The 12,382-nt window shown below is 35.3% G+C and overlaps 1 protein-coding gene across 2 annotated transcripts in view; it reads right to left on the bottom strand.

The window, feature by feature from the left end:
• The window catches only part of LOC109061622 (S-adenosylmethionine mitochondrial carrier protein-like), a 52,014-nt gene extending 40,005 nt beyond the window's left edge, over positions 1–12,009 (bottom strand). For both annotated transcript variants that reach the window (XM_042766187.1, XM_042766188.1), the window contains exons 1-3: positions 11,854–12,009; positions 7,120–7,276; positions 6,756–6,865 (exon numbers count right to left, since the gene is read on the bottom strand). In XM_042766187.1, coding sequence (XP_042622121.1) covers positions 6,756–6,865; positions 7,120–7,276; positions 11,854–11,886 — 300 coding nt within the window. In that variant the 5' untranslated portion in view covers positions 11,887–12,009. The remainder of the gene's footprint in view (positions 1–6,755; positions 6,866–7,119; positions 7,277–11,853) is intronic.
• Between the last annotated feature and the right edge of the window lie 373 nt (positions 12,010–12,382).

The following is a 12,382-nucleotide window of genomic DNA, read 5'->3' as shown; positions in this document are numbered from 1 at the left end:
TAATAAATTTAAAAACAATAATTATTAAATTGTAATAATATATCACAATATTACATTTTTTTTTTCTGATATTTTTAGATCAAATAAATGCAGGCTTGATGAGCAGAAGAAACTTCTTTCAAAAACATAAAAAATTGTAATGTTTCCAAACTTTTGACCTGTACTGTATATATATGTATATATATATATATATTTCAGAGAACAAGAAGAGGGGGTGGGAAAAGGTTATGCCACAGTACAACGCTCAGGCTTGATTTGTGCAATAAATCATAGGCAATCGTATTCTCGCGGGCAATGCAATTCTTTTGCTCTGCCAAACTTAGCAGGGTGCCAGTCGGGCTCTTCTAGTCATACTACAAGCTGTTTTCATCCCACAGCCACAGGGAGAGACAAGGTTTATAAATGTAGGATAAGTGCTCCTTCAGATTGACAAATGAGCTTTCGGAGAGTGTGTTGGGCAAATGGGAATGAAGATAAATCTGATATGATGGCTAGTAGGGGTGTGACGAGACACTTATCCCACGAGACGAGACAAGAGACTGGGTTGACGAGAACGAGGACGAGACAGGATTTTAAAAGTTGTTTTTAAAGAAATCCTCAATGCTGAAATATAGAGGGAAATTTGTCTTTTTATTCAACTGAAAAAACACAAAATGCAAAACAATGTAGGTGCATTTTGAAATCAAATTGTACTTTGACATTAAACATCAATTTTAATAAATTTTATGCAGGTATAAAACAACATGTAAACACTGCAAAAAGGTTTTGCCACAACTCTCAACTGTAATTGCACAAAATGATATAGTCATACATAAAAATAAATAATAAACAACACAATCATATCCCTTTAAAGTTGGAGTCAGTCAAGTTTATTATTTTAGTAAACTGATTTTCCCACTTTTATAAAAAAAAAAAAAAATGTTTTTTTTTTCCATTTACTTTTTCTCAACTCCTTTTTTAATAGTATATACATTTTCATTTCAATTTATTAAACGTGTACAACAAAAAAATAAATGTTTTAGGGCCCTATGAAATGTTTTATTTTTTTCTCACCATATTATTGTTATTTATATTTGTTTATTGTTACCAAATTCTGTGTTTTAGCATGTCTAACTATTTGAATGCATAACACAACTTAATTTATTAATTTTATTTTTTTTCTTAAAGTAGCCTTGTGATTTTTTTCCCTTCAGAAATTCTGTGTTATGTATTTAGATTTTTCTGGTTATCAAATAAGGCATAAAAACATTAATTCTTTATCATTTATCTTTTATCTTTTAGCAAACTTTATTTTTTGGCAAACAAAGGGGATTTACTCTTAAAATTAAAACATGGAAGAAATGTTGTGTGATTATTTCTTTAAAATGATGTTTGTTTCATAGTAGTCGTATAGTAGGGTGTACATTCTATTGTCGTTATTTCAAACCAGACTTTTATTTTGACGGGTTGCCGTGAACACCCTTACAGTTCTGTGTATGCAATATGACGCTAGTTTTACTCAAATCAAATGGTAAAATGATTGTAAAGTGACTCTCAGAGCAGTTCTGGAGATGTTGTTCATGTGTTTACGTACTCAACAAGCGTTTACTAGAGTTTCGGAGCCGTAACGCACTGCAGATGTGTGCAGTGTGTAAATAGTCTAAGCATTAATGGCAGGGAAAGCCCCTTATACTTGAGAGCAGCCACATAAGAAGTGTTTCTTGGAGGTTAAAGTACATTGAGGAATGATCATATGTGACTTTTTTTGTGTGTGATTTTGTGATGTTTGTGTGAAAAAAGTTTTTTTTGTTGTTTTGTGAATTATTTCCTTTTTCACAGTTACCTGAAAAAAGTGTGAGCCATTTTTGTGCATGGGTTTTGTCTTTGAGCAAAAAACATTTTTTTGAGGTGTGTTTTTATTTGGTTGTTTGAGTTTTTTTGTTGATGGTGTATTTTCATTTTGATAATGAGAAATTTTAGACATCTTTGAGGCGGTTATTACAATATTATACCACAAGTTGCTGGTTGAAATGTATTTCTGATTGATTGCGAACATCTAAAGTGTGCAATTATTTTCATATTAACAAGGCAGCTATTACTTCTATGTCGACAACATTAATTTCAAAACACTTAAAACTAAGGCTTATAGTGTTTTATTATTTTCCATTAAACACACAGCTATAAAGTACTTCTATGTCTGTCGACCACATTACAGTTCCATAACACTTCAAACTAATGATTTCAGTTATATCAAAGGTCCTCAATGTTTTGAGATATTAGAAAATCACCATTGCTGGATTATTACAAAACTCTCTGCACGGCAATACCTCCAGGGCGTTGAATGCCTCAATCCATGGTCTATCATCAAATAAACCAAAACCCACAAAGACACTGACCAAGCCCACAAATACGAAAAACCAGAGGATGAAAATGACAATTCCCATGTTTTTCCCACAGACGGAAAAACACCTGCACAGAAACTTCTTGTGTGCAGTACTGCATAATTATTTTTTTTTTTATAATATATCTCAAATGTGAAGATATATGTTATATTTTTATTTAAGGGGGTTTTAAATTTGTTTTTTTTGGCTGTTAAACTTACAGTCTTGCTATTTGTAAAGACCCTGCTGCCGAATACTTTTAGTAATTCATTGGGTGTAGTCAATCCTTAAAGCAACCTTTTATATAAAACTTAAAATCTAACAAATTATAAACTAATGAGTCATTAATCATCTCCAGTTGAGAAACCTATTTGCGAGAAGTTGTATAATGACAGGAGCTACGTAAGTAAGATGACTTTGTCTTCTGCTCCAGACGGCCTGAGGGGAAAACTTTCATGGCTAAGCTTTATGATTACGGGCTTTGAATGTGGCAATGTGTACCCACAACACACTGGGATTCAGCTGGGGCTCTGCTGTTAAAATCCCCCTTTTGAAGTGTGCAAATCCTGCTGCACCAGGCAAAGGGTTATCAACAGACCTGACTTTAACGTCACCTCATATTCAGATATCTTGGGTATTGGTGAAGGCTGACCTTTCCACTTAACTTCTTTTTTGGGCTAAGTTTAATGGTCGCAATTAGCAAGGTATGGTTTTCCAAGCAAAAAGACACTTTTCACCCAGAGAGTCTTCATCTCTATAAAGAAGTATATGGAATAACAATCAGTTAATTTATTTGGTAACAAACTGAAATGATCAACCCAGTTACAACATGTATAGTATATTCTGTCTCTTGAAATTGGAAACTATTATTGCATATTGAGAGAATGGGATGGAGATGTATTAGTATGCCCATGTGGAATTTCTACAAGGTTGAGGAAAATCTGCTGCTAGTGCTGAATTCTGCTAAATAGATTTAAGCATGCTAAAATATGTTAAACAGAGCTGCGAGGACTAAAATCTAATGAGTGCCCATTCCATGATTCCACAAGACATTTTTAGTTCTCTGACAAAATAAGCTCCACGATGTTGATTGACAAAAAAAAAAAAAAAAAAAAAAAAAAAATCCGCATCACTTCCAGCTTTTGCACAAGAAACTTTTTTTTTTTTTTGGCTCACAAGTTTTATCTTTTTTTTGATATCTTTTAAATGACAAAAGTATGTACACCACAAAGCATTCAATGTTTGGGCTGGGAAGGTTTTTAGTTTATTTATTTATTGAAAAATCAATATAAAATGGGCAAAGTGCGTCCGGTTTTTAGTTTGTTTTCAGGGCACCCATGATCTTTTAGAAATAGTAAAAAAAAGACATGGTAGTGCACACGTACATTCAGCCAGCTCGGACACTCATTCACTCTTTTTAAAATAAATAAACAACCCTCTTATGCTTTAGTCATGGTGGGCACACATGGGTTTTTGAGCGAGTCGTTACACTCTGAAGCTTTTTGTTCCATCAAGCGTAACACTACTGTTCTTGAAAGAACAACTGTCTTGCAAACCGGAATCTAACCAATAGCTGAGGGAGAAGAAGTGGGCTGCCCTGAGAACACAACAAATAAGTGTCCTTTACAGCAATTTTTTAATCAATTAAAAATCTATCCTTGAGCAAATACAAGTAATTTTCATTAAAAAAACCATAAGGGTTGGTATTTCAAAAAAACATTGTTATTAAATTGCACTTAAATATCGATTTGTTCGAAAAAGAGATCGGAAATATTACCCATATCCATCACGCAAACTTTTTGCTCCACTTTGGCAGTGTGTGGTAGGTTGTTTTTAATTTGACACAATGAGGCTCGGACTGCTCAACCCTCGGGCAAAGAAAGAAAGATAGAATAGAAAAGCTATAGTGTCATATAGAGCATATAACACTAGAATAGATAGATAGATAGATATTTTTCTGCAAAATACACAAATTAATTGGAAAATAGGAATAAAAGACTAATTAAGGTGCTTGTCATTTTTCAAAGACAGCTCATGAATGTACAAAACACTCGTAAATCTTTTACTACCTTTGAATAAAACGGCAAGACTCCCTCTGGATATTAATCAATGTTTTGGGGATCACAGAAAATAAGCATAACAGTGACTCTAGTCATAGTTGGAGGGCACACAACTATGCCACGGCATTGGCCCTCCAGGGCAAGATTTGAATAACCCTGGTCTACAACATCAAATAAACCAAAACCCACAAAGACACTGACCAAGCCCACAAATACGAAAAACCAGAGGATGAAAATGACAATTCCCATGTTTTTCCCACAGACGGGAAAAACACCTGCACAGAAACTTAAACCAAAACACACAACTACACAATTAACTTTTTTATAAAATAGCTCACAACTGAAAAGCTACATGATATACTTTCATTAACGAGGATGTAACATTGCTGTTTTTGAAGCTGTTAAACTTACAGTCTTGCTATTTGTAAAGACCCTGCTGCCGAATACTTTTAGTAATTATTGGGTGTAGTCAAGTCCTCTAAAGCACAAACCTTTTATATAAAACTTAACTCTAACAAATTATAAACTAATGAGTCATTAATCATCTCCAGTTGAGAAACCTATTTTTGCGAGAAGTTGTTATAATGACAGGAGATCCGTAAAGTAAGATGACTGGCTGTCTTCTGCTCCAGACGGGCTGAGGGGAAAACTTTCATTGGCCATGGCTAAGCTCTATGATTTACGGGCTTTTGAATGTGGGCAATGTGTACCCACAACACACTGGGATTCAGTGGGGTACTCTGCTGTTAAAATCCCCCTTTGAAGTGTGCAAATCCTGCCCTGCACCAGGCAAAAGGGTTATCAACAGACCTGACTTTAACGGTCACTACCTCATATTCAGAGTATCTTGGGTAGTTGGTGAAAGGCTGGACCTTTCCACTTAACTTCTTTTTTGGGCTAAGTTTAATGGTCGCAATTAGCAAGGTATGGTTTTCCAAGCAAAAAGACCACTTTTCACACCCGAGAGTCTTTATCTCTATAAAAAGAAGTATATGGAATAACAATCAGTTAATTTATTTGGTAACAAACTGGAAATGATTCAAACCCAGTTACACCCCATGGTATAGTATTTGTCTGTCTCTTGAAATTGGAAACTATTATTGCATATTGAGATGAATGGGGAATGGAGATGTATTAGTATTTTTGCCCATGTGGAATTTCTACAAGGTTGAGGAAAATCTGCTGCTAGTGCTGAATTCTGCTAAATAGATTTAAGCATGCTAAAATATGTTAAACAGAGCTGCGAGGACTAAAATCTAATGAGTGCACATTCCATGATTCCAAAAGACATTTTTAGTTCTCTGACAAAATAAGCTCCACGCTGGTGCTTGACAAAAAAAAAAAAAAAAAAAAAAAAAAAAAAAAAAACTCAGCACACTTCAAGCTTTTGAAAGAAACTTTTTTTTTTTTTGGCTCACAACTTTTATCTTTTATTTGATATCTTTTAACCGAACAAAAGTATGTACACCAACATTCAAATGTTTGGGGCTGGTAAGGTTATTTATTTATTAATTTATTTATTGATCAAATATAAAATTGGCAAAGCTGAATTTTTAGTTTTCAGTGTCACATGATCTTTTAGAAATAATAAAAAAAGACATTTGAATGGTAGTGCACACTTACATTTCATGCCAGTCGTACACTCTCACTTTTTTAAAATAAATAAATAACCCTCTTATGTTAGTCTCATGTTTTTTGAGCGATGAAGCCTGTTCCAAACACTACTGTCTTGAAAGAACAAAGCAAACCGGATCTAACCAATAGAGGGAGAGAAGTGGGCTGCCCTGAGACACAACAAATAAATGTCTTTACAGCAATTTTTAATCAATTAAATCTATCCTTAAGCAATAAAATTATTTCATTTAAAAACATAACATTAACATTGTATTAAATTGCACTACATTTTTAAGGTGGAGTATCCACTAAGGAAATATTAAACCACAAACTTTTTGCTCCTGTGTTGGATTGTTTTTATGACGTGAGCTGGACTGCACTGCTTTGAGCATACACTTTCACTAGTGGAGGAAATTAAGGTGCTTCTTACAGCTCCAAAACCTAAATCTCCCTTGACAAAACTGCAAGACTCCTCTCTATAAAAACAGCTATGTCAATAGACAACAAACAGTTCCTATTTGGCTAGCTGGTGGGAAAATACAGGGTCGTCTGTGGCCCTGCTCCTAACCCAGAGCAAAAAATACCCAACAAAAACAACATTCTACACGTTCTGCATATTTGTCCCTGAAACAGACATACTGCTCATTTGGACTGCAAAGGGTAAATAAGTGATGATAAATACAAGGACAAAACAGAAGCAGAAGAATAACAGGAAACCTACGATTTCTCCAAGTGAAGCGGCCAGCATGTGAGTGATGGGGGCCAAGTTTGTAGCACTGTAGCCGGTAAATAACGACTTAGTGCTTTCATAGGTGACGAAAAACACAGCAGCTGGAATCAAGAAGTAACACTTTGTTTGAGGCAAACTGCTTAAACTGCATCCATTTTCTAATATATGTGTAATGTATTTAATTTGTGGGTGTATTCTGAGAGCTAGCGATTCCAGTAATTCTGGTTTAAATGGCTATTTATCTTAATCAGAAATCTTTGCAGCATGCAGTTATATTAATCTTCTAAAGAGTTTAAAGTAAACTTTTAAACATGCAGCCATTATTCATGTTTATTGATAAGATATCTAAACTTACCATTGGGAAAGGAGCCTATAGCAGCTGACGGGAGCCCTGCATAGATCCCTCGGAATCCTCCCGCCTTGTAAAAGCCCTGCTGGCTCTGTAACCTAGTCTTTATGGTGTCCAGAGGAAAGAGAGTGAGATCTACACACATTCCCGCACAGCCGCCTGCCTAAGGGACAGAGAGCAACGAAACTGTTTTAATACATCATTATATATATATATATATATATATATATATATATATATATATATATATATATATATATATATATAATAGTTACAGTATAATAAGTTCCTTTAAAAATTCTGGTGCAATGCAATTAATCACTGTACTATCATATATAATTTTTACCACATAATTCTACAATTTATACAAATGACACTTTAAGCTTTAAGGAGAAGAAGAGTCGTGTTTGTTGTTCTGCTTACTATGGTTTCAAAAACAAAGTGGAGATACAGAAAACCACTTTTTATCTAATTAATTATTCATTATGGTTAAGCCCATTTTTTCACTCACTGTGCTTTAGAGCATTTCTGACTATCAATATGCAATACTGTGCATATGGATTTGCAAACAAAAACATCCTTTCATTCCAGTGCAAACTCTACGACTGATTTATTACTACTTTAAGAAAAAGTGTTTGAAGATAAGTTGGTCCTGTTTTGATCCAGATCAAGTTGAAGCTGTAAATTACATGAAGCACTACTGACTGTACTATTATTATGACTATTATTATTATTTAGCAATATAGTCCAACAAATTCATGATTAGGCTGCAGAATCAGAGCGAAAGCAGAGTGATTTTTTATTTCTCTAAAACCATTAAAGGTTACATTTTTTTTATTAATAACTAAATTAGGCAAATCAACTGTCTGGACTAAGAAGTCACTGATAATGTTGTTATTATTATTATCATCACTATAATTATAATTAAGTACTAATCAATAATTGAGAAACAAGAATTCACTCTCTCTCTCTATAAACTAAAGCAGGTTTGGTGACTCCTGAACTAAAGGTTAAAAATAAACTAAAACAAACAATGTAAACAAATGTAAATGTAATGGAATAATAATAATATTAATAACCTGCATCCTCAATAAACAAGCTACAGGTAGTCCAAAATGCAGCGGCTAGAGTCCTTACCAGGTCAAGAAAATATGATCATATTACCCAAATTTTACAGTCTCTGCACTGGCTACCTATTAAGTTCCGTATCAGTTACAAAATATTATTACTTACTTATAAGGCCCTTAATGGTTTAGCTCCTGCGTACCTAACTAGTCTTCTACCACGCTACAAAACCCATCACGATCCCTAAGGTCACAAAACGCTGGACTTTTGATAGTACCTAGGATAGCAAAGTCCACTAAAGGAGGTAGAGCTTTTTCTCATTTGGCTCCCAAACTCTGGAATAGCCTTCCTGAAAATGTTCGGGGTGCAGACACACTTCCTCTGTTTAAATCTAGATTAAAAACACACCTCTTTGGCCAAGCATTCAAATAATGCATCTCATAATCTTGTACTGCAGTTATATCTGATCATTATTCTTTAGCTTGGGTTAAACTAATTAATTTTACTTGGCTGGAACTGGAACAGCAGCTACGCAAATTATGTCTTCATTTGTTTTTCTGTTTTGCCACGGGATGTAACTAGGATTTACAAAAGCTCCATTCTGGATCCAGTACACCTGAGGCAGAGATGATGCCAGCCCTTGGAGGATAAGACCTCAGATGATGCTAACCCAGAGACAACATACAGAACTACCACTTTTGCTAAGTTTGATTGCATGATTGCTGTTAATAGTGTTAATCGTCTGTTTGTTTATGTGCTTTTATTGATTTTTCTGAACATTTCTGCCGTATGCACATAAACTGACAGTCATCACTGATAAGCTCCTACTAAATATTGTAGAAACTTAATTTTCTGTAAAGTTGCTTTGCAATGATTTGTATCGTAAAAAGCGCTATACAAATAAACTTGAATTGAATTGAATAATATTACATATAGCTGCAAGCAGCAATTTGTTTATCAAAACGAAATCCATAACTTTTTGTCAGCACAGTCTGAAGATCTTCTGACTCGCTTTTGGTGAAAATCGGACTAACGGTTGACGAGGAGTTAAAAAAAGTAGGTTTACAACATGAATCAAAATGGCGAACAGAAAGTTAAGCATACTCTGGCATATTTGGTATCTATGTTGTCTGCATAAGCCAAGGAATATTTTGAAACCAGTTTTATTACAATAGGCTAATGCAATCAAAAGTTCAAGTCAAGTCAAGTCACGTCTGCTTTATTGTCAGTTCTTCCACATGTATAGTACATACATACAGAGAATTAAAATTGCGTTACTCTCAGACCCTTGGTGCATAGAGATGACACTAACAGTACAACTATACAAATAGGTCATGTAAAAAAGAAAGATAAGTAAAGCAGCACAAGGCACATGGTAGATAGAGTACAAACTAGTAAAGTAAACAGTGCAGATATATTGATTGTAGTGCAAAGAGCTTATTCAGTCTGATTAAAGTGTCAAAATCTGAGAGAGCAGTTCTTTATTTAAACTGACAGAAGAGGTGGTTGAATGAGGTCAGTGAACTGCTGAATGAGGTAGAGAGCAGGCCAATGCTGTACAAAGTGTCTGGTGCAGGTCCCAGTGTGTTAGTTAGGGATGTGTCGGTACTAGTATCGGTACAGAACGGTTCCCTGGCAAATTACAAGTGGAAGTGATCATCCCTATCCCCTTGGAGTGGAGACTTTGGAGTTAGCAGGGCACTTGCGTGCAATTAAATAGTCGTTAGGAATGCACTTGGCAAAAGGAGCGACAACATTTCCTCATTATCTTCAGCTGGGATGTTCCCATGAAGAACGCAGCACGTGTCCGTCAGCAGATGTCGCTGTTTTACTGTCATAAATGTCTTTTTACTGTTGTAAGCATAAATGTTGCAAATAAACATACATTTTATATTTTAAAAAAAGTTGTTAAAATATGCTATATAATATATAAAAACGAATATATATAAAACTTTTTAAAATATAAAATGCATACTGTTTTTATGTCGGTGTCCATCAGCGAATCTGCTGACGGACACGTGCTGCATTGTCATGGGAACATCCCAGCTGAAGATAATGAGGAAATGTTGTCGCTCCTTTTGCCAAGTGCATTCCTAACGACTATTTAATTGCATGCAAGTGCCCTGCTCACTCCAAAGTCTCCACTCCAAGGGGATAGGGATGATCATTTCCACTTGTAATTTGCCCGGGAACCGTTCGGTACCGATACTAGTACCGACACATCCCTAGTGTTAGTGGGACCTGGGGGCGTGGGGTAATGAATGGTTTATTACTCTTGACCAATAGGTGGCACTGTTACCAAATTGATGTGGCGTGGTCAATGTGATGTGACAATGGCACATACAAAGTTTGGTGTAAATATGTCAAAGCTTTGCAGAGTTACAGCCTCAGATGCAATTTGGCATCTTTCCAGCAAATTCGTTGATGCACTAAATGAGAACCGTTTTGTATATCGACACAAAATCCAAAACTTTTTGCCAGTGGGGTCTGAAGATGATCCGAGCCAAATTTGGTGGGAATCAGACTAACGCTCTAGGAGGAGTTCGAAAAAGTAGGTTTTCAACCTGAATCAAAATGGCAGACAGGAAGTTCAGTCAATTATGGCAAAATTGGTATCGATGTTGTTGGCATGATCTATCAACATCAGTTACATTGCAATAGGCTAATGTAAGCAAAAGTTATTAGCATTTTTTTGATATTTCATCATAACTTTTGACCACAAGGTGGTGCTGCCCCCAAACTTTTTGAGTACCATCAGGGCATAGAGCCAAAGATTTTGGTAATTAATTTCATAACGATACGCTGATGTGTTCGTAAAATACAGCATTTTAGAACATAATTCATAATTTCCGACACCTAAAATGGCTGACATGGTAAAATTGGATATCATTCGACTCAACATGACCCACCGAATCTAAAGAGACCAGTTTTGTGACTTTTGGCTGGACGAATCGACTTGAATTCCATAACTTTTTGCCGACATCACCTGAAGATGATCTGAGCCAATTTTGTGAAAATCGGACTAACCGTCTAGGAAAAAGTAGGTTTTTCGAACAATTGAAAATAGCGAAAAAAAAAACTAAACCTTGCGATTTTTTAATTTTGGGGTCCATTCGATTAAAAATTTTTCCTCCTGTGCCTTACAGTTCAAAGGTTATTAGCATAAAGAAATTGAAATTTTGGACAAGTGGTGGCGCTAGAGAGTTGCAGTTAGAGTCTCCAAATTTGCTATGGTTAAAGTTGACACTGTCCTCTATCAGTGTGCCAAATTTCCCGCAAGCAGTTCTATGGGCTGCCATAGACTTGCGGCGGCGGAGGAGGAAGAAGAAGAAGGCCAACGATTTCAATAGGTGCCTACACACCTTCGGTGCTTGGCCCCTAATAATCTAGATGTGGTTGTGGTTTATTTACTGATCAAAGCAGACGGTTTTTATTATTTTTATAATGACGTTCATTTTCTTTATTACTTTCATTATCAGAATCACTCTGGGACTAGTCTGAGATGGCTGAAACAAGGAAGTCTTCAAATAAAGTGACCACTAACACATAAGCATGAACACACTGTTACTCTTTTACATTACACCGTATTTATTTCAAGAGCAGAGTTAATGTCATGAGGAAAGATGCCTACGTTTCTGCTTTTAGCACGTGCAATAGACATAAAATGCGCATTACCACAAGGGAGGCTGTGAATTCTCGTCTGTCCATATTATTCGTGAGGACTGCGGCATTAAGCAGGTGATTGATCTTTGACACTCTATGCAACACCTATCTCACGCTCATCATGGGCGCCGCCATGTTTAAGGCGTGTGCTTTCACTGACGTCACGTGATGACTATGAGGCATATCAATATATTATCAACGTTAGGTATTTTATTTTGTTTTTAAACTATTTTCTAAATTAAACATTTTCTTATCTTGCATCTCTGTTTAATTGTGAACATGTATTTATTTATTTAAAGCCAAATGTTGGTTGCTTTTAGAAACTTTAATCTCTCTGTTCTAGGAATTGGATTCTGGTTTTGAATTTAGGATGGTTTGATTGGTTTTAGCATTAAATGCTCAAAATAAAATCCAGTATGGCGTCATAATAGGTCCAGCAGGGGGAACTGTTATTCCATCAAAGTTTCCAATTACACGAAGACTAAACAAGTTTTTATACTAGTACACTGGTTTATAGAAAATAAATAAAATTAAACAATCA

Source organism: Cyprinus carpio, chromosome A11, assembly GCF_018340385.1.
Source record: "Cyprinus carpio isolate SPL01 chromosome A11, ASM1834038v1, whole genome shotgun sequence".
In the NCBI taxonomy this organism is placed as follows: Eukaryota; Metazoa; Chordata; class Actinopteri; order Cypriniformes; family Cyprinidae; genus Cyprinus; species Cyprinus carpio.
This window is presented reverse-complemented; position numbering and strand designations above follow the sequence as displayed.